The sequence below is a fragment of the Heterodontus francisci genome, chromosome 20 (assembly GCF_036365525.1).
Source record: "Heterodontus francisci isolate sHetFra1 chromosome 20, sHetFra1.hap1, whole genome shotgun sequence".
Lineage (NCBI taxonomy): Eukaryota > Metazoa > Chordata > Chondrichthyes > Heterodontiformes > Heterodontidae > Heterodontus > Heterodontus francisci.
In genome coordinates, this window is record NC_090390.1 from 65,727,318 (window position 1) to 65,751,639 (window position 24,322).

The 24,322-nt window shown below is 43.5% G+C and overlaps 1 protein-coding gene across 5 annotated transcripts in view; it reads left to right on the plus strand.

Annotated features, from left to right (window-relative positions):
* Positions 1-24,322, plus strand: part of atrnl1b (attractin-like 1b) — a 1,082,183-nt gene that overhangs the window by 474,137 nt on the left and 583,724 nt on the right. For 4 of the 5 annotated variants that reach the window (XM_068052965.1, XM_068052967.1, XM_068052968.1 and 1 more), the window contains exon 21: positions 3,518-3,570. In XM_068052965.1, coding sequence (XP_067909066.1) covers positions 3,518-3,570 — 53 coding nt within the window. Of the gene's footprint in view, positions 1-3,517; positions 3,571-12,849; positions 12,958-24,322 lie in introns of those variants that run through there. The other variant, XM_068052970.1, reaches the window with a different exon arrangement.

Here is a 24,322-nt window from a genome sequence, read left to right on the forward strand (position 1 = left end):
TTAGGCGTAAATAATAATTGTAAACTAATGTCCATTGTATATGTATAGTGACGATGATAAAATCCAAAGTATTCAAAAACAGGTGATGAGCCTTATTTTTCATATTGCAATTGTTTTAAAATTTAAATTCTTGATAAAAATTGATTCTTAATTAAATATGACTGGAAGTGGAATCTTTCCATTGTTTTTTCCCTGAAAACATTCTAATATCAGTCGTATTTGTAGTGGTGCATGTAAGTTTGCGGCTTTCTTACTCCAGTTAAATGTCTAAAGTCCACCCCCTTACAGTGTTAACTCTGTTTAACACTTTGCTATATTGTTACGATTTTTAAAAATCTTGGTGGCAGTTACAGTTAAAGCCTCTTCATTCTTCTTGGTCAGTCAGGTGTCTGACACATTTTTAAACCCATCACACGAGACAGCCTCCTAGTTGAATTGCCAAAAATCAATATAAGCAGATTTGACCATATAATAAAATGTTCTCTGTACAATCAAATAATTCCATTTATACAGCTTTCTTCTGGAGGACATGAAAAATCTCAAACTTCCTTTCTCTGTGGTCTGTATCCTTGAAGCTGTCCTCTCATGGTTCTACTTCTACCTGTCCCAGTATTACCAGCATATCTGCTACATTGGCTTCTTCTCTTATACCTGCATGATTACCTTTGGTATGTCCTGCTGCTCACCCATGACCCTCCAGATACTCATATAATTATTGCTCTATGGCAACGTTATCCATCATAATGGGAGAATGAGATCTGCTTTCTTAACCTTTTATCTCCACTATGACACTTGATTGTTACCATGCTGTTGGACAACTGTTGAACATTGAATTGTGTATTAGGGTTCTGAATGCTGGACTTCGTAGCATGATTATGTTTTAAAAACTGATTTTTAATATCATTTAAGATGGGGTCAGAGGTCATGTGACTTCACATCAGCTCTGCTCAAAGACAAGACAAGAATCTTGGTTACTAGGACAAAAGGAGCCCAGATTAAAGACCATTTTGAAAAGTTATAACACCTGACAAACAATAGGTTTCGCTTTCCCAGACTTTCAGATCATAAACAAGGAGCCAGTGGCTCTGAAAATGCAAATACAAATTGCAGTTGCTAACACGTGAAAACAAAGGACTGCCTCAGAGGTTCTGCTGTGGTCAGACTTGTGGGCTCTGCATATGGAGAAAGCAAATGACTATTGACCTCCTGATTCTGGATAAATTCTACAGACTGAGAAAATCTGCAGGCTGTAAGGAAGACCAGAAGACAATGACCACCAGTGGCAGCCTCAGGAGGGAGGGGGAGAGAGAGAGAGAACATCTGCACTCAGAACACTGATACAGCAAACGGTTGTGAAAACTTGAACCTGATTTGGAAGTTGAGGTTTGTGGAGAAAGAAAAGACCAACAGGGTCACAAGAGATTACCTCATTCACAGATCAAAAGTGTTAAGAAGAAGTGAGCAAAGAGGATATTGACTTTAAGAAGGTCTGGGAGATCCGACCCATTGCAACTGGGAGGGGTTTGGGACTTTTAGCTGCAAAGATTTTATTTCAAGGTGGACTGTGTAACATATGCGTGTGGTGTGAGTTTTTCAAATGCTTTTAATGTGAAGAAAAGCTTTTCTCTGTAATTTGGAGTATCAGCTACTTAGAAAGTATTGTTAAGTTAATGGGGATTTTTAGTTTAGTTATAATAGTCTTAAAATGTGAAATCTTGTTGTGTATTCTTTAAATTGGTCTGGGAGTTCATATCTTGTGTTTTAACGTTAACAGTCTCACGGAGGTCATAACAACGAGACAGAATGTTTTTGACCAAACCAAAGCCACTTTGTTCGTACACCACCAAAAATTCCATGGTTTAGCTCCTAATCCCATCTTCCTCTTGCACATGTTCAATTCACTGTTGTGGAGCTTTGGTGTCCTGCTAGATCCTGAGTTGAGCTTCAAACACCACATCCAATCCACTACCAAGATTGCCAACTTTTACCTCCAAAACACGATGGAGGACCCCATTCTACTTTATATCTCCACTGTCACTGAATCTTTTGTAGAGGTCTCCAGGCTTAACTGTTCCAATGCCCTCATTGCTGACCTCCTGAGTGCTAATCACATAAACTCTAACTTATCCCAAATGCTGCCACTCATAATCTATCCTGAACAAAATCCTACACCTTGACTCTTGTTGACCTCTATTGACCTTTCATTGTCTAGTGCATCTCATTCAAAATCCTCATCTTTGCTCTTAAATCCCTCCCTCTTTTGTACTCTCATCTAGCCTTCCAACAAAGTCTGTATTCTCAGCTCTTAACCCAGTCTACATTATATTCGCCACTCCCCCCTCCAAATACCCCCACTATGTGCAGCATAGCTTTTAGTCACCTGGCTCCCCACATTCAAAAATTCCATCTTAAACCCTTTTTGTCTTGCTGCATTTCTCTCCAACTTGAAGTTGACAAGATTTTTGGAAATCTCTGGTTCTCTTACTACTGCTTGGGTCTGATCTCCCAACTGTGAAGCTGCTATAGACGTTTGGCTATGCTAAAAGTGCTATATAAATATATGCTGTTTGTCTGAAGTGCACTGTGGACTCTATTGCTCTATTTGCATAAGCTTGTTGTATTTAGTCGCAATTTACAAAAGCCAAACCTTTAGGACTGAATTGTACATAGGGTTACTTCTGGAGTTTAACTAGCTGAAACATTGCCATTTAGCAGTGGAGGGCATTGATGAGCTTCCTGTTGCTTGCCCAGTTAGAATGTCCAATGATGAGCCGTCTCCTCCAGGCTGGTTGTTCAATCATTGAAAGCAAGTTGAAGTATTTTTGTACCTGCCTGACCCAGGTAGAAGATTACTGAGTCTGCTACAGAGGTTTAACTCCGTTCCAAAGTCAGATTACCTGGTGTGTAATCTTGGAACCAACTCGATCCCAATGAGCCCTCTTTGGACTCTCTTCCAAAGAGGATAGTTTTAGTTTCTTGTTAAATAATTGATGAGCACAGACTTGAGATCTCGCAATGTGTAGGTAACTTTTCCTCACTGCAGTGGTGAATGCCACAAATAACCACAAAATGTGTAAATACATTGTCACCCTCCTAATAGCCATTACATAGGCGCACAATCGCCCATTGAATGGCGATTCCGCTGGTTGGAGGTGCAGAGCTTCACTAGTGATAGCTTGCCACTCTGCCACCCAAAACAGGATAGCCTTTGAATGCTAGATATACGAGCATGTGGTCACATGTCCAGTCTCAGATTCGTACCTTCCAAGTCTGAGTTCTTGTATTAGCTGATTTCCAAACATCTGCATTTAGCATGTTGAAAAGGCCGATGTATTAGGGCACAGTCAAATTTGTTCTACTGAATTCTTAATAGTTAAATTTGGAATGGAGCAAGTTAAGATCCACTTAGTTTGTATGTACAAAAATGCTTATCTAATTATGTGCTGCGCATCAAATGTTTGATCCTTGATATTGTCTACAGTATGGCATTCTGAAGACGTTTTTTTTATATGTATAGGTGTGAATCAGATAACCGCTACCTTGGCAATCCACTCAAAGGAACCTGCTATTGTAAGTATTTTGATTTGTTTTTTCAGGTTTATTTTTGGGTAAGGTTTTTTGGCTTATGACAAAATAAGTACCAAGTAATCATTACCTGAATCAGAAGCAAAGTATAGGGTGAGTACTTTTTGTTCATGATGGTCCTCCCCTTTTTACATAAAGAAATTATATTCACCTGATATTTCTTTGAGGTTTTCTTTAAAGTGCCAATTTTAACACCACCATACAGAACTTCGAGAAGGATTTATCTCCCTCCTAGGCCTTTCTAGTACGTTTGTTATTGGAACTATCCCAGAGCAGCATCATTGCAATTAGCATAGGCTTGACTTCAGATCCTGGGGGATACTGTTGAGCCAGTTGACTCTGGGAAACAGTGCTACAAGCTAGGATTGCAAATTTCTCAGCCTGCAGTGTGGTTAATCAGGTCAAGTAGCTACAGAATAAACAGCTGAACTCTCTGATGTTTGTAAAGGTGCAACTCCAGGCAGCATGTGGTGTATCCCCCTAGTTAATGTCACTGGAGCAGCCTAACTGGGAGGGAGGGAGACTTCCTGGGGGTTTCTGTGATGGCACTATAAAAAATATTTTTTAAAGATCTGATGAGAATATAATTTTATTATGTATAAAGGGTAGAGTTTGCACAAAACTTCTTATCCCATACCACTTTCTTTAAGCTGACATCCAAAGCAGATATAAATGAACTTTTAGCAATTGTTCTATTGCTGTAGTAATTTGTGAATAGGTGTAGCTATGATGGAATTTTAAATTTTGTTCGATTGAATGGTCTGTTCTTAGGCAATTATCTGTTGACACTGTAAATGATTGTTCGCCCATTTAACATGTTAAATGGTATATACAACAGAAGATAACTTATTTGGTTTAATCCTTGGAGACCAGATATGATAGTTATCATTTTGTTGTTAGATTTCAGTTGCTGAAGTGATGTGTTACTGCTGATAATTTTATGTTAATATCCATTTTCAGCAAGGCTAAATCCTTTGAGAAAAAATTTGGGAAGGTACATTGGGGTGTGCTATTGATTACTAATAACTGTGATTCAACAGGAAAAATTAATTATTTTTGGATCTTTTTCCCAAGGAAAAAAGGAATGTTCAGCATAAAGTGAGTGCTAAGTGGCTAAATATGGATTTTATAGTGAAATTAATATTTTAAAAAATACAACGTAAGGGGTGCAGTTGTCAGCAGATGTAGGGAAGAGAATGCGACTTTATGTATGTGGAACTATTAGAATGCATTATGGAGTTGGTCATTGCCTCCGCTCCCATAGAGGCTTTTGGATCCAAGGAGGCTAAACAAAGCCTTGAAGTGATGTCTACACAAGGTACCAACAGTGGAAGAGCTTAACCCAACATTTGCAAGAGCGAAACACTTCTCTAAGCTGGATGCCAAAAATAGATCTTGATATGTACATCTGTCAAGAGTCACAAGAGCTGATGATATTACCTTTTGACATCTTTGGGGCTATTGGTCAGCCAAGTTATTTTTTTCAGCAACACGTGGACAGAGTAACAGCCAATCCCATGCTGTGTGTGCATCGCAGATGACGTCGTTGTGGTAGGACGCATGGAAGAAGAGCATGACAGAAACCTACACTTGCTCATGGAGGCCGCCAGGCATGAATGTTTGGTGTTGGGCCGATCACATTAATTTTTTCCATTTACTTTAGCATGGATATCTGCCCAGATCCTGGGAAGATTGAAGACATCCGATCAATGCCAACACCGCAGGACAAGGATGATAAACAAAGATGCCTACGTTTGTTTAATTTTCTAGTGGCGTACATTCAGTGTTTCTCTGAGAAGGCATCCCCATTAAGAGAATTGCTGAAGAAAGACATACCGTTACTATGGCAGGATGACCACCAATATGCCTTCAATCCATTGAAATAAGCGCTAGCAGATGAGTCATGTCTTCAGTATTATGATCCACAGAAAGTGACATCACTGGAAGTAGACACATCACAGAAAGGTATTGGTGCATGTCTTCAGGGCGACATACCTGTTGCGTTTGGATCAAAAAACCTGTCACTCGCACAGGTGATTGGGAAACCTTTGCACTTGTCTTTGGGATCACCAGGTTCCACACATACATATTCAGAAAGGAGGTCACAGTTTAGACAGACCATAAGTCTGTGGAGGAAACTACATACTAGTGCACTGTCTTGATCCAGAGATTACTCATTAAGATTCAAGGTTATAACTGTGATGTCGGATGCAAACCCGGCAGTCAGATGGTCCTATCAGGCACTCTAAGCAGACTGCCTAACCCTGGAAAGGCACGAGACACACCGTTTGACTTCCAGGTTGACTATGTGTGTGCAAGCCGAGAGGATGTCTAACAGCATTGACCTGATGTGCTTTGGTCATCATAAGCAAGAGGAGCTCCGGAGAGAGATTTCTCAAGATCCCATACTCAGAACCCTGTGACCGATTTTTGGAGATGGGTAATCTGAAACGATGCCAAAATCCCCAGAGAACATATTGGCCATATCGGGGTGAGGTGGGTATTTCAAATGAAGTGCTTTTCAAAGGATGCCAAGTCCTAATTCTGGCGTCACTTCAGTCTGACATACTTGGTCAACTCCACCAGAGCCACATGAGAAAGAGATGATGAGATGACTTGCTCGTTAGTCAGTGTTCTGGCCTGGCATTAGCAAGGGCATCGACCAGGCAGTGAGGGCTTGCGATGCATGTCAGTAGCACAAAGCCAGTCAGCACAAAGAGCCACTCCAACCACATGGCATCCAGTCTTTGCCATGGACCAAGCTAGCAACAGACCTATTCACCATGGGAAAGGAAGACTATCTACTCGTGACCAGCTATTACTCCAAATTCCCAATTGTTCAAAAACCTCAGGACATGGCGAGTGCAACAGTGGCCAGCACTGTTAATGCCATCTTCAGTATCTTTGGTGCCCTGATGGAAGTAGTAACGGACAACGGTGCACAATACAGTGGGAAACTATTTCAGGATATGTGTGAAAAATGGGCTATCAGCCATAATTTCATCACCCTAGTATCCTCATTCTAATGGAATGGCTGAGCGCATGGTCAGAACAGTCAAATCCCTGATCAAAAAGTGCATGGAAACTGGACAAGACGTCCAGGTTACGTTGCTACATCTCCACTAGCGCAACTCCATTAGACTCCAGGTTGCCTTTACCGGTGGAGATTCTGTTCAGTTGACCAGTGAGAACCACTTTGCCAAGCTATCACCTCACTAAGTCATCCACAATCACAGAGCAGCTAGTTTAGAGATAAGACAGGATGAAAGGCATGCATGATGTATGTGCAGGTGCTGAATTGCCACCACTTTACATTGGCCAGGAGGTGATGGTCCAACACGAAGAGATGTGGATTCCAGCAGAAGTGTCAAGGTTATGTAAAGAATCACAATCACATTGAATCAAGTCTACGGGATTCTTAAGGGGGAGAGGGAGCAGCCAGAAGTCGTGGTACACATCGGTACCAATGACTTAGCTAGGAAAAGGGATGAGGACCTGAAAAGCGAATATAGGGAGTTAGGTTGGAAGCTAAAAGGCAGGACAAGCAGGATAGTAATCTCAGGACTGATACCGGTGCCACGTGCTAGTGAGGCTAGAAACAGAGAGCGAGTGCAGTTGAACACGTGGCTACAGAGCTGGTGTAGGAGGGAGGGCTTCAGATATGTGGATCATTGGGATACCTTCTGGGGAAGGTGGGACCTGTACAAGAAGGACGGGTTGCATCTGAACTGGAGGGGCACCAATATCCTGGGCGGGAGGTTTGCTAGCGCTCTTCGGGAGGGTTTAAGCTAGTTTGGCAGGGGGATGGGAACCGGAGCTACAGATCAGTGGATGGGGTAGCTGTTGAACAGGCAGATACAGAGTGTAGAGAGTCTGTGAGGAAGGTTAGACAGTTGACAGGGCAAAGTTGCAGCCAGTATGATGGGTTGAAGTGTGTCTATTCTAATGCAAGAAGTGTCAGGAATAAGGGTGATGAACTTAGAGCATGGATCAGTACTTAGAGCTGCGATGTTGTGGCCATTACGGAGACTTGGATATCACAGGGGCAGGAATGGCTGTTGGATGTTCCGGGGTTTAGATGTTTCAAAAGGAATAGGGAGGGAGGGAGGTAAAAGAGGTGGGGGAGTGGCATTGCTAATCAGGGATAGTATCACAGCTGCAGAAAGGGAGGTCGTCGAGGAGGGTTTGTCCACTGAGTCATTATGGGTGGAAGTCAGAAACAGGAAAGGAGCAGTCACTTTATTGGGAGTTTTCTATAGACCCCCAATAGCAACAGAGACACGGAGGAACAGATTGGGAGGCAGATTTTGGAAAGGTGCAGAAGTAGCAGGGTTGTTGTCATGGATGACTTCAACTTCCCGACTATTGATTGGAACCTCCTTAGTGCAAATAGTTTGGATGGAGCAGTTTTTGTCAGGTGTGTCCAGGAAGGTTTCCTGACTCAATATATAGATAGGCCGACTAGAGGGGAGGCTATGTTGGACTTGGTGCTTGGCAACGAACCAGGCCAGGTGGCAGATCTCTCGGTGGGAGAGCATTTCGGTGATAGTGATCACAACTCCCTGACCTTTACTATAATCATGGAGAGGGACAGGAGCAGACGGGATGGGAAAATTTTTAATTGGGGGAGGGGAAATTACAATGCTATTAGGCAGGAACTGGGGAGCATAAATTGGGAACAGATGTTCTCAGGGAAATGCAGGACAGAAATGTGGAGGTTGTTTAGGGAGCACTTGCTGCGACTGCAGGATAGGTTTGTCCCGATGAGGCAAGGAAGGGATGGTAGGGTGAAGGAACCTTGGATGACAAGAGATGTGGAACAGCTAGCCAAGAGGAAGAAGGAAGCTTACTTAAGGTTGAGAAAGCAAGGATCAGACAGGGCTCTAGAGGGTTACAAGGTAGCCAGGAAGGAACTGAAGAATGGACTTAGAAGGGGACATGAAAAAGTCTTGGCGGGTAGGATTAAGGAAAATCCCAAGGCGTTCTACACTTATGTGAGGAACAAGAGTGAGGGTAGGGCCGATCAGGGATAGTGGAGGGAACTTGTGCCTGGAGTCGGAGGAGGTAGGGGAGGTCCTAAATTAATACTTTGCTTCAGTATTCACCAGTGAGAGGGACCTGGTCGTTTGTGAGGACAGCGTGAAACAGGCTGATATGCTCGAACAGGTTGATGTTAAGAGGGAGGATGTGCTGGAAATTTTGAAAGACATGAGGACAAATAAGTCCCCGGGGCCAGACGGGATATACCCAAGGATATTACGGGAAGCGAGGGAAGAGATTGCCGCGCCTTTGGCGATGATCTTTGCGTCCTCACTTTCCACTGGAGTAGTACCAGATGATTGGAGGGTGGCAAATGTTGTTCCCTTGTTCAAGAAAGGGAATAGGGATAACCCTGGGAATTATAGACCAGTCAGTCTTAGGTCGGTAGTGGGCAAATTATTGGAGAGGATTCTGAGAGACAGGATTTATGATTATTTGGAAAAGCATAGTTTGATTAGAGACCGTCAGCATGGCTTTGTGAGGGGCAGGTCATGCCTCACAAGCCTTATTGTATTCTTTGAGGATGTGACAAAACACGTTGATGAAGGAAGAGCAGTGGATGTGGTGTATATGGATTTTAGCAAGGCGTTTGATAAGGTTCCCCATGGTAGGCTCATTCAGAAAGTAAGGAGGCATGGGATACAGGGAAAGTTGGCTGTCTGGATACAGAATTGGCTGGCCCATAGAAGACAGAGGGTGGTATTAGATGGAAAGTATTCAGCCTGGAGCTTGGTGACCAGTGGTGTTCCACAAGGATCTGTTCTGGGACCTCTGCTCTTTGTGATTTTTATAAATGACTTGGATGAGGAAGTGGAAGGCTGGGTTAGCAAGTTTGCCGATGACACGAAGGCTGCTGGAGTTGTGGATAGTGTGGAAGGCTGTTGTGTGTTGCAACGGGACATTGACAGGATGCCGAGCTGGGCTGAGAAGTGGCAGATGGAGTTCAACCTGGAAAAGTGTGAAGTGATTCATTTTGGAAGGTCGAATTTGAATGCAGAATACAGGCTTAAAGACAGGATTCTTGGTAATGTGGAGGAACAGAGGGATCTTGGGGTCCATGTCCATAGATCGCGCAAAGTTGCCACCCAAGTTGATAGGGTTGTTAAGAAGGCGTATGGTGTGTTGGCTTTCATTAACAGGGGGATTGAGTTTAAGAGCCGCGAGGTTATGCTGCAGCTCCATAAAGCCCTGGTTAGACCACACTTGGAATATTGTGTTCAGTTCTGGTCGCCTCATTATCGGAAGGATGTGGAAGCTTTAGAGAGGGTGCAGAGGAGATTTACCAGGATGCTGCCTGGACTGGAAAGGCATTTCTTACGAAGAAAGATTGAGGGAGCTAGGGCTTTTCTCATTGGAGCGTAGAAGGATGAGAGGTGACTTGATAGAGGGGTTCAAGATGATGAGAGGCATAGATAGAGTGGATAGCCAGAGACTTTTTCCCAGGGCAGAAAGGGCTATCACCAAGGGGCATACTTTTAAGGTGATTGGAGGAAGGTTTCGGGGAGATATCAGAAGTAGGTTCTTTACACAGAGAGTGGTGGGTGCGTAGAATGCACTTCCAGTGGTGGTAGTAGAAGCAGATACATTAGGGACGTTTAAGCGACTCTTGGATAGGTATATGGATGATAGTAGAATGAAGGGTATGTAGGTAGTTTGATCCGAGAGTAGAACAAAGAACAAAGAAAATTACAGCACAGGAACAGGCCCTTCGGCCCTCCAAGCCTACGCCGATCCAGATCCTCTATCTAAACGTGTCGCCTATTTTCTAAGGGTCTGTATCTCTTTGCTTCCTGCCCATGTATCTGTCTCGATACATCTTAAAAGACGCTATCGTGCCCGCGTCTACCACCTCCGCTGGCAACGCGTTCCAGGCACCCACCACCCTCTGCGTAAAGAACTTTCCACGCATATCCCCCCTAAACGTTTCCCCTCTCACTTTGAACTCGTGACCCCTAGTAATTGAATCCCCCACTCTGGGGGAAAAAGCTTCTTGCTATCCACCCTATCTATACCTCGCATGATTTTGTACACCTCAATCAGGTCCCCCCTCAACCTCCGTCTTTCTCATGAAAATAATCCTAATCTGCTCAACCTCTCTTCATAGCTAGCGCCCTCCATACCAGGCAACATCCTGGTGAACCTCCTCTGCACCCTCTCCAAAGCATCTACATCCTTTTGGTAATGTGGCGACCAGAACTGCACGCTGTATTCCAAATGTGGCCGAACCAAAGTCTTATACAACTGTAACATGACCTGCCAACTCTTGTACTCAATACCCCGTCCGATGAAGGAAAGCATGCCGTATGCCTTCTTGACCACTCTATTGACCTGCGTTGCCACCTTCAGGGAACAATGGACCTGAACACCCAAATCTCTCTGTCCATCAATTTTCCCCAGGACTTTTCCATTTACTGTATAATTCACTCTTGAATTGGATCTTCCAAAATGCATCACCTCGCATTTGCCCTGATTGAACTTCATCTGCCATTTCTCTGCCCAACTCTCCAATCTATTTATATTCTGCTGTATTCTCTGACAGTCCCCTTCACTATCTGCTACTCCACCAATCTTAGTGTCGTCTGCAAACTTGCTAATCAGACCACCTATACTTTCCTCCAAATCATTTATGTATATCACAAACAACAGTGGTCCCAGCACGGATCCCTGTGGAACACCACTGGTCACACGTCTCCATTTTGAGAAACTCCCTTCCACTGCTACTCTCTGTCTCCTGTTGCCCAGCCAGTTCTTTATCCATCTAGCTTGTACACCCTGGACCCCATGTGACTTCACTTTCTCCATCAGCCTACCATGGGGAACCTTATCAAACGCCTTATTGAGGTGCATGTAAATGACATCTGCAGCCCTTCCCTCATCAATCAACTTTGTCACTTCCTCAAAGAATTCTATTAAGTTGGTAAGACATGACCTTCCCTGCACAAAACCATGTTGCCTATCACTGATAAGCCCAGTTTCTTCCAAATGGGAATATATCCTATCCCTCAGTATCTTCTCCAGCAGCTTCCCTACCACTGACGTCAGGCTCACTGGTCTATAATTACCTGGATTATCCCTGCTACCCTTCTTCAACAAGGGGACAACATTAGCAATTCTCCAGTCCTCCGGGACCTCACCCGTGTTTAAGGATGCTGCAAAGATATCTGTTAAGGCCCCAGCTATTTCCTCTCTCGCTTCCCTCAGTAACCTGGGATAGATCCCATCCGGACCTGGGGACTTGTCCACCTTGATGCCTTTTAGAATACCCAACACTTCCTCCCTCCTTATGCCCACTTGACCTAGAGTAATCAAACATCTGTCTCTAACCTCAACATCCTTCATGTCCCTCTCCTCGGTGAATACCGATGCAAAGTACTCGTTTAGAATCTCACCCATTTTCTCTGACTCCACGCATAACTTTCCTCCTTTGTCCTTCAGTGGGCCAATCCTTTCTCTAGTTACCCTCTTGCTCCTTATATATGAATAAAAGGCTTTGGGATTTTCCTTAACCCTGTATGCTAAAGATATTTCATGACCCCTTTTAGCCCTCTTAATTCCTCGTTTCAGATTGGTCCTACATTCCCGATATTCTTTCAAAGCTTCGTCTTTCTTCAGCCTCCTCGACCTTATGTATGCTTCCTTTTTCCTCTTAGCTAGTCTTACAATTTCACCTGTCATCCATGGTTCCCTAATCTTGCCATTTCTATCCCTCATTTTCACAGGAACATGTCTCTCCTGCACGCTAATCAACCTCTCTTTAAAAGCCTCCCACATATCAAATGTGGATTTACCTTCAAACAGCTGCTCCCAATCTACATTCCCCAGCACCTGCCGAATTTTGGAGTAGTTGGCCTTCCCCCAATTTAGCACTCTTCCTTTGGGACCACTCTCGTCTTTGTCCATGAGTATTCTAAAACTAACGGAATTGTGATCACTATTCCCAAAGTAGTCCCCTACTGAAACTTCAACCACCTGGCCGGGCTCATTCCCCAACACCAGGTCCAGTATGGCCCCTTCCCGAGTAGGTTAAAGGTTCGGCACAACAACATGGGCCCAAGGGCCTGTACTGTGCTGTACTGTTCTATGTTCTATGTTCATATGAGGTGACAACACCAAATGGTGTGATACTCAGAAAGATTTGGTCTCACCTCGGGACTCTCTGCTAGCCGTGAACAGGGTGACCAACCAGCATCACCTACGCGCATTTGTGTTTGTTTTTACTGACAGGTAACCAGCAACGCACCCGAGCACACAGACAACTGAAGACATTTAGTCCGAACACAATTTTCAGGATATAAGAACAGACAACTCCAAATCACACCCTCACGTAGTCGTTACAAGGTCTGGTCGAGTCAGCCGACGACCAGTATGTTTTCAAACGTCGGCAGCACCGTGTGTAGTAGCATTCTAAGTGTTCATGTTAAAATATAATGTCCCAAGTAAATAGTTTATATCATTGTAATTTTTCTGTTCCACAAGGGATATCTATCCATGTAAATATTAGTGTTGAACTATAAGGATTTTCTTTGACTTATGGATAGGGGGATATTGTGATTGCACCTTGGTTAATATGCTGAGATAATATGTTTGATGGATTAAATGTGATCATTTGAATTCATGTTTATGCAAATATAGACTTCACAAGAAGTGATGTAATCTCACGTGTTGCAGCCATATTGCTCAGTCAGTAGCATATGTCAGCCGAAGCAAGAAGCAGCCTCCCAATAAAGCTCTGTGTTCAATCTTTATGCCAGCCTTTTGAATGTATTTGTATTAGTCTAAAGCCCCAGGTAAGGGCAGCACAGTGGCGCAGTGGTTAGCACCGCAGCCTCACAGCTCCAGCGACCCGGGTTCAATTCTGGGTACTGCCTGTGTGGAGTTTGCAAGTTCTCCCTGTGTCTGCATGGGTTTTCTCCAGGTGCTCCGGTTTCCTCCCACAGTCAAAAAGACTTGCAGGTTGGTAGGTAAATTGGCCATTATAAATTGCCCCAAGTATAGATAGGTGGTAAGGAAATATAGGGACAGGTGAGGATGTGGTAGGAATATGGGGTTAGTGTAGGATTAGTATAAATGGGTGGTTGATGGTCGGCACAGACTCGGTGGGCCGAAGGGCCTGTTTCAGTGCTGTATCTCTAAACTAAATTTAACTATAATACAACAGTAACAAGCATGGATGAAGGTTGCAGGAGCAGATAATCTGATGCAGGGCAAAGATGGGCAAAATTATGGAGGTGGAAGTTGGTTGTCTTTGTGATGGAGAGGATGTAAACTTAAAATGATGTAATTTATACATAATATACTTGTAAGCTCATCTGGACTCATTCTATGGTGAATGATTTTAAATCAATTTGTGATATTGAGAGCGAGCCACTTCCAGATTCAATTTCCATGCCTGAAGGCATAAATAATACACTGAAGTAATGTTGGATGCAAGCTGATAACCAGTTAGGTTGAAGATAGTACTGCACAGTGGAACAGCATAAGTTTGTCACCATCTGCCTTGACATTGTCCATTTTACCAATGAGTTACCTGCAAAAAAATGCTTCTATTCACAAAAATAGATGCAGAACAATTGTTTTTTTTCAATCATCAGTGCCCATTAACTTACACAGCTTTCATATTAATTGATGCTTTGTGTGCACAACTGCATAGATATTGATGTGCAGAATCCTCAGTAACCAATATTTGTGCTATTGTTATGGAATATAAGATATCCTTCTCAACTCATTATATGCATAAAACAGTGGATTTTTATGTTTAAGATATAAAAAGAACTGTTGCGGAATGCTAACATAATACAGAATTAAAAAACATTGGAGTTCTTTCATTGTAATTTTTAATTTTGTCAACCAGGCTAAGTAAGATACAGAGTTATACTGCAATATAATCTAGTTTTCCTCAGGAAAATATTCAAGTAACTAAGATACATGTAAATTCCTTGCTGTAATGTTGTACTTGTTTGGATGTTGGGTGGAATCATGAATGGCTGTGATACCCTCCATGAAATGGAGATCTTGCTGGAACTCTTTTGCCATCGTTAAGAGTAAAGCCTAGCTACCTGACCCGAACCCGACCAAACCCGACTACAAGTCGGGTTCGGGTCGGGTCGAGTCTGTATTCTGCGCCCAGCATTCAGGCTCGGGTCAGGTCAGGCTGGACTGTACTATTTAGCTTTGACAGTCTTGGTGCCACTTGTCATGTCCGCTTATGTGAAAATCCCAGTATAAATACATATTGTGTATTAAACTTAAATGTGGCATTTTTAAACCAAACTTTTCACTGTTTTGATTAAAAAGAAAACATTTTAAAATGTGGGAACACATGTTATATTTTTCCAGACTGGTTTTAAGTCTGGAAATTTTTGAGAATTGCATTTCTAAGGCAATTGTATTTAAAATGACTTTAGTGTATGAAATTCAATAACACAAATTAGAGGCTGCCTTCTCTGCCCAAAGGAAACGCAGGAGTAGATTGTAAGGTCCATTCATATTTCAGATCTAGTGGCTGCCAAAATGGTATGAAATTTACTGGATAATTTGAGTAATAGTTATGTGAGTTAAAATTAGCCTCTAAAGGAATAGTAATGTCTCATTTTATTTGTAACACATGCTTAAAAATTAATTAATGAACTGGTTTGTTTTAACATTGCAAGTACAGACTTGGAAAAATAGCTGTTGTGCCCTGCCCAGACCACCCTGGTTATATGCATGCTGATGATTTGTCTGAACTTAAAAAAAACAAAAATTTTCATGTATTAGATCTATATGATTTTTGAAAGAGATTGAGTGGCATTGCAGGAACATAAATATAACATTAAAAGGGCCCTTCTGCTGTTAAATACCAGGACTAACATTCTGCGGTGAGTTTAATTCAGAAATAAAGCATAAATTCAGCAATATCTTGAAGCTTTTTGGGAGGTCATCTAGTAATTTGTGCAGACTCACAACTCATGGGGTATCTTCTCTTCAACAGCAACAAGAACCTTGATTGGTGTAGTGCTTTTAATGTAATAAATACATGGGGAGATGGTGGCGTAGTGGTATTATCACTGGGCTAGTAACCCAGAGACGCAGGGTATTGCTCTGGGGACATTGGTTCAAATCCCATCACAGCAGAAGGTGGAATTTGAATTTAATTACTAAATCTGGAATTAAAAGCTAGTCAAATGATGGCCATGAAACCATTGTCGATTGTTGTAAAAACCCATCTGGTTCACTAATGTCCTTTCGGGAAGGAAATCTGCTGTCCTTACCTGGTCTTGCCTACATGTGACTCCAGACCCACAGCAATATGGTTAACTCTTAGATGCCCTCTGAAATGGCCTAGCAAGCCACTCAGTTGTACCTAACCGCTACGAAGTCAATAAAAAGGAATGAACCACCCGGCATCGACATAGGCACCGGAAACGACAACGGCAAACCCAGCCCTGTCGACCCTGCAAAGTCCTTTTTACTAACTTCTGGAGGCTTGTGCCAAAGTTGGGGGAGCTGTCCCACAGACTAGTCAAGCAACAGCCTGACCTAGTCATACTCATGGAATCATACCTTACAGACAATGTCCCAGACACTGCAATCACTATCCCTGGGTATGTCCTGTCCCACCGGCAGGTCAGGCCCAGCAGAGGTGGCGGGACAGTGGTCTACAGTAGGGAGGGAGTTGCCCTGGGAGTCCTCAACATCGACTCCGGACCCCATGAAGTTTCATGGCATCAGGTCAAACATGGGCAAGGAAACCTCCTACTGGTTACCACCTACCGCCCTCCCTCAGCTGATGAGTCAGTAGTCCTCCATGTTGAACACCACTTGGAGGAAGTACTGAGGGTGGCAAGGGCACAAAATGTACTCTGGATGGGGGACTTCAATGTCCATCACCAAGAGTGGCTCGGTTACGCCACTACTGACTGAGCTGGCCGAGTCCTAAAGGACATAGCTGCTAGGGTGTGCGGCAGTTGGTGGGGGAACCGACGCGAGGGAAAAACATACTTGATCTTGTCCTCACCAATCTGCCTGCTGCAGATGCGTCTGTCCATGACTGTATTGGTAGGAGTGACCACCGCACAGTCCTTGTGGAGACGAAGCCCCGCCTTCACATTGAGGATACCGTCCATCGTGTTGTGTGGCACTATCACCATGTTAAATGGGATAGATTTCGAACAGATCTAGCAATGCAAAACTGGGCATCCATGAGGCGCTGTGGGCCATCAGCAGCAGCAGAATTGTACTCAACCACAATCTGTAACCTCCTGGCCCGGCATATCCCCCACTGTACCATTACCATCAAGCCAGGAGACCAACCCTGGTTCAATGAAGTGTGCAGGAGGGCATGCCAGAAGCAGCACCAGGCATACCTCAAAATGAGGTGTCAACCTGGTGAAGCTACAACCCAGGACTACTTGCATGCCAAACTGCGTAAGCAGCATGCAATAGACAGAGCTAAGTGATCCCATAGCCAACGGATCAGATCTAAGCTCTGCAGTCCTGCCACATCCAGCCGTGAATGGTGGTGGACAATTAAACAACTAACTGGAGGAAGTGGCTCCACAAATATCCCCATTCTCAATGATGGGGGAGCCCAGCACATCAGTGCAAAAGATAAGGCTGAAGCATTTGCAACAATCTTCAGCCAGAAGTGCCAAGTTGATGATCCATCTCGGCCCCCTCCTGATGTTCCCAGCATCAAAAATGCCAGTCTTCAGCCAATTCGATATACTCCGCGTGATATCAAGAAACGACTGAAGGCACTGGATACTGCAAAGGCTATGGGTCCTGACAATATTCTGGCAATAGTACTGAAGACCTGTGTTCCAGAACTTGCCGCAGTCCTAGCCAAGCTGTTCCAGTATAGCTACAACACTGGCATCTACCCGGCAATGTGAAAAATTGCCCAGGTCTTTCCTTTAAAAACAAAAAGCAGGACAAGCCCAACCCGGCCAATTACCGCCCCATCAGTCTACTCTCAATCATCAGCAAAGTAATGGAAGGTGTCATCAACAGTGCCATCAAGCAGCACTTGCTTAGCAATAACCTGCTCAGTGATACCCAGTTTGGGTTGCGACAGGGCCACTCCGCACCTGACCTCATTACATCCTTGGTTCAAACATGGACAAAAGAGCTGAACTCGAGGTGAGGTGAGAGTGACTGCCCTTGACATCAGGGCAGCATTTGACCAAGTATGGCATCAAGGAGCCCTCGCAAAACTGGAGTCAATGGGAATCAGGGAAAACTCTCTGCTGGTTAGAATCATACCTCGCGCAAAGGAAGACGGCTGTGGTTGTTGGAGGTCAATCATCTGAGCTCCAGGACATCACTGCAGGAGTTCCTCAGGGTAGTGTCAAATGCCCAACCATCTTCAGCTGCGTCATCAATGACCTTCCTTCAATCATAAGGTCAGAAGTGGGGATGTTCACTGTTGATTGCACAATGTTCAGCACCATTCGCGACTCCTCAAATGCTGAAGCAGTCCGTGTAGAAATGCAGCAAGACCTGGACAACATCCAGGCTTGGACTGATAAGTGGCAAGTAACATTTGCGCCACGCAAGTGCCAGGCAATGACCATCTCCAACAAGAACCTAACCATCTCCTCTGGACATTCAATGGCATTACCATTGTTGAATCCCCCACTATCAACATCCAAGGGGCTACCATTGACCAGAAACTGAACTGGAGTAGCCATATAAATACCATGGCTACAAGAGCAGGTCAGAGGCTAGGAATCCTGTGACGAATAACTCACCTCCTGACTCCCCAAAGCCTGTCCACCATCTACAAGGCACAAGTCAGGAGTGTGATGGAATACTCTCCACTTGCCTGGATGGGTGCAGCTCCAACAACACTCAAGAAGCTCAACACCATCCAGGACAAAGCAGCCCGCTTGATTGGCACACTATCCAAAAACATTCACTCCTTCCATCACCGACGCACAGTGGCAGCAGTGTGTACCATCTACAAGATGCACTGCAGCAATGCACCAAGGCTCCTTAGACAGCACCTTCCAAACCCATGACCTCTCCCACCTCGAAGGACAAGAGCAGCAAATGCATGGGAACATCACCACCTGCAAGTTCCCCTCCAAGTCACACACCATCCTGACTTGGAATTATATTGCTGTTCCTTCACTGTCGCTGGGTCAAAATCCTGGAACTTCCTTCCTAACAACACTGTGGGTGTACCTACCTCACATGGACTGCAGCGGTTCAAGAAGGCAGCTCACCACCACCTTCTCAAGGGCAATTAGGGATTGACAATAAATGCTGGCATAGCCAGTGATGCCCACATCCCATGAATGATTTAAAAAAAAAATTGACCCAAGCAGCATTATGGAAGAAAATTTAACATCAAGCCGCATATTGAGGCACACGACCAAAAGCATTGTCAAAGAGGTAGGTTTCAAGGAGCCTCTTAAAGGAGGAAAGAAGGTAGACAGATGGAGATATTTAGGAAGGGAATTTCAGAGCTTGGGGCCCTTGACAGCTGAAGGCATGGCTGCCAATGGTGGCATAATTAAAATCAGGAATGCTCAGGAGGCCAGAATTATAGGAGTGCAGGTATCTGAGTTCTGGGGCATGAGGAGATTACAGATAAAGTGAAGGATGAGGCCACGGATCGATTTGAAAACAAGGGTGAGAATTTTAAAAAAGAGGGAACATAGGGATAATAGATGAATGGGATTTGGTGCAAGTTAGCACATAGGCAGCAGAGCTTTGGATTACCTTAAGTTTACAGAGGGTAGAATGTGGAAGATCAGCCCAGAGTGTATTGGAATAGTCAAGTCTTAGAGGTATCAAATGCATGAATGAGCATTTCAGTAACAGAAGAGCTGAGGCAGGGATGAAGTCTGCCGATGTTCAGGAGATGTAAACAGGCAGTCTTGATGGTGTAGACATGTAGTCAGAAGCTCGTCATGAGATCAAATATGACACCAAGGTTGCGAACGATCTGGTTCAGCCTCAGACAGTTGCCAGGGAGAGAGATGAATCAGGGACGAGAGGACGGAGTTTGTGGTCGGGGCTGAAGACAATGGTTTCTGTATTCCCTCTATTTAGTTGAATGAAGTTTCTGCTCATCTAGTACTGTATGTCAGACAATCAGTCTGACAATTTAGTGACAGTGGAGAGCTCGAGAAATCTGGTGGTGAGATAGAGTGTACATGTCCATCTGTCCAACTGACGCTGTGTTTTCGAATGATGCTGCTGAGGGACAGCATGTAGATGAGAAATAAGAGGAACCAAGATAGATCGTGCTCATGGTGCGAGAGTAGGAAGAGAAGCCATTGCAGGTGATTGACTGGTTACGATTAGACAGATAAGAATAGAACCAGGTGAGTGCAGTCCCATCCAGCTGAACGACAGTGGAGAGACATTGTACGAGGATGGTGTAGTCAACCGTGTCAAAAGATGCCGAGTGTTCAAGAAGGAAGTCACATAAGATGTCATTTATGATGGTAAGAGCTATTTTGGTACTATAACGGGCAGAAACCTGATTGGAGGCATGGAGTTCAGGGAACGAGCGGCATGGATTTGGGAGGTGACGACATGTTCAAGAATTTTGGAGAGGAAAGGGAGATTGGAGATGGAGTGATAGTTTGCAAGGACAGAGGGGTGAAGGGTTGGTATTTTTGAAGAGAGGGGTGATTTTAAGGAGAGGGGGACAGTACCTGAGGAGAGAGAACTGTTAATATCAGCTAACATGGGAGCCGGGAGGGGAACTTTCGTGGTCAGTAGTTTAGTGTGAATAGTGTTGAGGATGCAGAAGTTTGGTCTTATTCATAAGATGAGCTTGGAGAGGAAATGAGAGAGAAACTGGAGAAAGATACAAGTTGAGGGGTCGTGCGGGGTGGGGGAGGGGGTGATCCTTAGAGGAAATTTGGCTTGTTGGGCTTGAAGCAGGAAGGGAGATAGCATTAACAGCTGATCGGATGGTCTCATCCGTCGCGACAAAGGCGTTCATGAGTTCCCTGCACTTGTTGGAGACAAGGATTGAGGAGGGGAGAGGCCACAAGTTCTTCACGAATTCCTGGGCAATTTACATGCCAACAATGATATGTACATTAAACTCACCATTATTTTGCCAGCAAATTCTCGCTATTCTTTCATAGAATAATAGTTTGAAAAATACTCATTTCATATGTTTCATGTGAGTAGAGAACAGAATTCATGTTTTTGCATAAAAGGTGATATTTTATTAGATCAAAAATGAACAGGGATTCAGTTGGTGTTAGTGGGGGGGAAATAGCATTATAAACGATGCAAGCGATGGCCTTTACAAAGTTTACTTTACTTACAACGCAGGTTACAATGACTGTTCAAGTGTAAATGGTGAGGAATTATTTATTCTGACTTTTAGATTTTAAATACTCCTCTGGCTTACATTCTCACTGTCTTTCCGTAAGCACTTTTGTTACCCTTTTGGCTTAGCATGCCAAAATACATTATGTATTTTAAAACAAAATCTTGATTTTGAAAATTTTGTGGCTATTTTGTTAGCTAACGCTTAGAGGTATATAATAGTAGATCATTGGTAATTTCTCTTGATGTTCCTACCTCATTTCCTTAACTATTGTTGACTGCAAATTTCAGTGAGTACAAGTTGCATACATATTTCCAGGGAGCATTTGGCACCTGCTGTTGTTTTTCATAACCTCACACAATGTTGTGAAAGCATCAGAAAATTTCAGGTTGTCTTCTAAATCTAGAAAAGCTTTTTATCTCCCCATCTTTTCTTAGATAACCTCAATACTTGCCCATCCCCATTTTGCCCTTGTAAAAAAAACATGGGGGCCAGTCAACAACTCTGCATTTTTGAGAACCAAGGAAATCACACCTGCTTCTTATACTAATTGATCTTTACTGTCTCAGTGAAACGTTTAAGCTCTCCATCAAAGAAATTAGACCTGTTTGAAGTCTGATAAAAATGTCAATATAATAGACATCACTGTCTGAATTTGACTATATCGAAAACATGCATCAGTGTCAGTCTTTATGTCTCTTTATAACTTGAGTTTTCATGTCTTTGCTAAAAATATTTTTATTAGAGTAAGCAGATGTATCAAACATTGCAAGTAAATTCTACTTTTCTTGTGCAGAACTGAGGGTTTATCTGTCAGATAATTTCTAAGCTGCACCTTTTTTTTTTCAGTACATCAAAATAGATTTTCAATGATACAAGCTTGACATTTGTCAAATCTCTTCTGCACTTCGCTGACTTTGTAGCAGCTGCTCGTTTCCTTCTTGCCTACTCTTAAAATTTCTTAAGTTTCTGTCGGAAATGAGCCTCCCTTCCAAATGGCCAGTTAAATATTTTCTTATGCCAGTGACCTATTGGTTAGATTAGCAAATGTTCTCACTTTAGGTTCTTTTGTAATAGTTTGCTCAACAATTGTTCTGTAAATGAATGAAATTCTTTCTTTGGCAGCCTGTGGTCCAGAATAATTCATTGATACCTTCTCTATAACCTTGTCAGCCTTGGCTCAATGATAGTGCTGCTCCATTCAAATCAGAAGTTGTAGCTTCAAGCCCTACTTCTTCAGATACTTGAGCACACAATCAAGGCTAACACTTTCGTGCAGTACTTGGGGGAGTGCAGTACTGTTGGAACTGTCGTCTTTCAGATGAGATGTTAAACGGAGGCACCATCTGCCTGCCCCCCATCTCCCTAATGTGGACACTATTCGATGAAGAGCAGAGGAGATCCCCCCCAGTAAGCTGGCCAACATTTATCTCAACTGGTACGAGTGAACAAAAGAACGAAGAACATTGAACAGTACAGCACAGGAACAGGCCATTCGGCTCTCCAAGCCTGCGCCGATCTTGATGCCTGCCTAAACTAAAACCTTCAGCACTTCCGGGGTCCGTATCCCTCTATTCCCATCCTATTCATGTATTTGTCAAGATGCCTCTTAAACGTCTCTATGGTACCTGCTTCCATCACCTCCCCCGGCAACAAGTTCCAGGCACTCACCACCCTTTGTGTAAAGAACTTGCCTCGCACATCCCCTCTAAACTTTGCCCCTCTCACCTTAAACCTATGTCCCCTAGTAACTGACTCTTCCACCCTGGGAAAAAGCTTCTGAATATCCACTCTGTCCATGCCGCTCATAACTTTGTAAACCTCTATCATGTCGCCCCTCCACCTCCGTCGTTACAGTGAAAACAATCCGGGTTTATCCAACCTCATAGCTAATGCCCTCCAGACCAGGCAACATCCTGGTAAACCTCTTCTGTACCCTCTCCAAAGCCTCCACGTCCTTCTGGTAGTGTGGCGATCAGAATTGCACGCAATATTCTAAGTATGGCCTAACTAAAGTTCTGTACAGCTGCAGCATGACTTGCCTATTTTAATACTCTATGCCCCGACCGATGAAGGCAAGCATGCCGTATGCCTTCTTGACTACCTTATCCACCTGCGTTGCCACTTTCAGTGACCTGTGGACCTGTACGCCCAGATCTCTCTGCCTGTCAATACTCCTAAGGGTTCTGCCATTTACTGTATACTTCCCACCTGCATTAGACCTTCCAAAATGCATTACCTCACATTTGTCCGGATTAAACTCCATCTGCCATTTCTCCGCCCAAGTCTCCAACCGATCTATATCCTGCTGTATCCTCTGACAATCCTCATCACTGTCCGCAACTCCACCAACCTTTGTGTCGTCCGCAAACTTACTAATCAGACCAGCTACATTTTCCTCCAAATTATTTATATATACTACAAACAGCAAAGGTCCCAGCACTGATCCCTGCTTCTATGTTTTTAAGTTTTTTTTTGAGGACGTGTATATTTTAGAGCAGGACATCGGTTTATATTGGGAAAACTGAAAAGACTCCATTGATGGGTTTTTGCCAGGGTCACTGAGAGGTCTGGCTTTGAAAACAAATAATTACTAGAAGGATCAAGGAGTGCTAAAAACAACCCTTACTGGAAAGCAGCTGTCTGCCGATAATTACCCAGAAGGGGTTGTTTTTGACTTGGGGAAGGATGTTTACAGAGAGATGACAGGTCAAGATTTATACGTGTGTTTTATTCTGGGGGAAAAATAGAGACTATGATTGACCGTATCGGTAAGTGAGAAAAAATGTTGTGACCTGTGGAGAAGTGGAACTAGAATAAACACTGCACTCTTCTCACCTCAGTTGTAACACAACCAGTATCACTAAAATGTCTCATTATTACCTGATTTCTCCATGTGCGAGCTTGGTGTCTGTGAAATCCTGCTGTGTTTCCTACTTGTAACAGTGTCTGCACTTCAAAAAAAAAACAAGTACTTCATTGGCTGTAAAGTGTTTTGTGCATCCTGAGGTTATGAAAGGGTCTATAGAAATGCATGTTCTTTCTTTCTATAAACTACTTTATTCATAGGGGTCAGCAATATGCATGTCAGAAAAATAAAAGTGACAAGAGACAACTAAAAATGTGTAAGTTCTTTTTCATTCCAGAAAGTTGTCAACCTTCTAGGCTATGACTGCTAGACAACCAAGAAATGAGAAAGGAATTGCCTTTCTTTGAGAAGCTTAAACATTTGCCTTCTAGTTTTCATCTTGCACACATTGTGAAGGTCTATAGGTTACACTGTCAGCTTAGCAACATAAGCAGTGTCAGCTGGTAACATTCTCACCTCTGAGTCATAACGTTCCGGGTTCAAGTCCTGTACAAAAATCAAGGCAGATGCTCCAGTGTTGTACTGAGGGACTGCACTGTTGGATG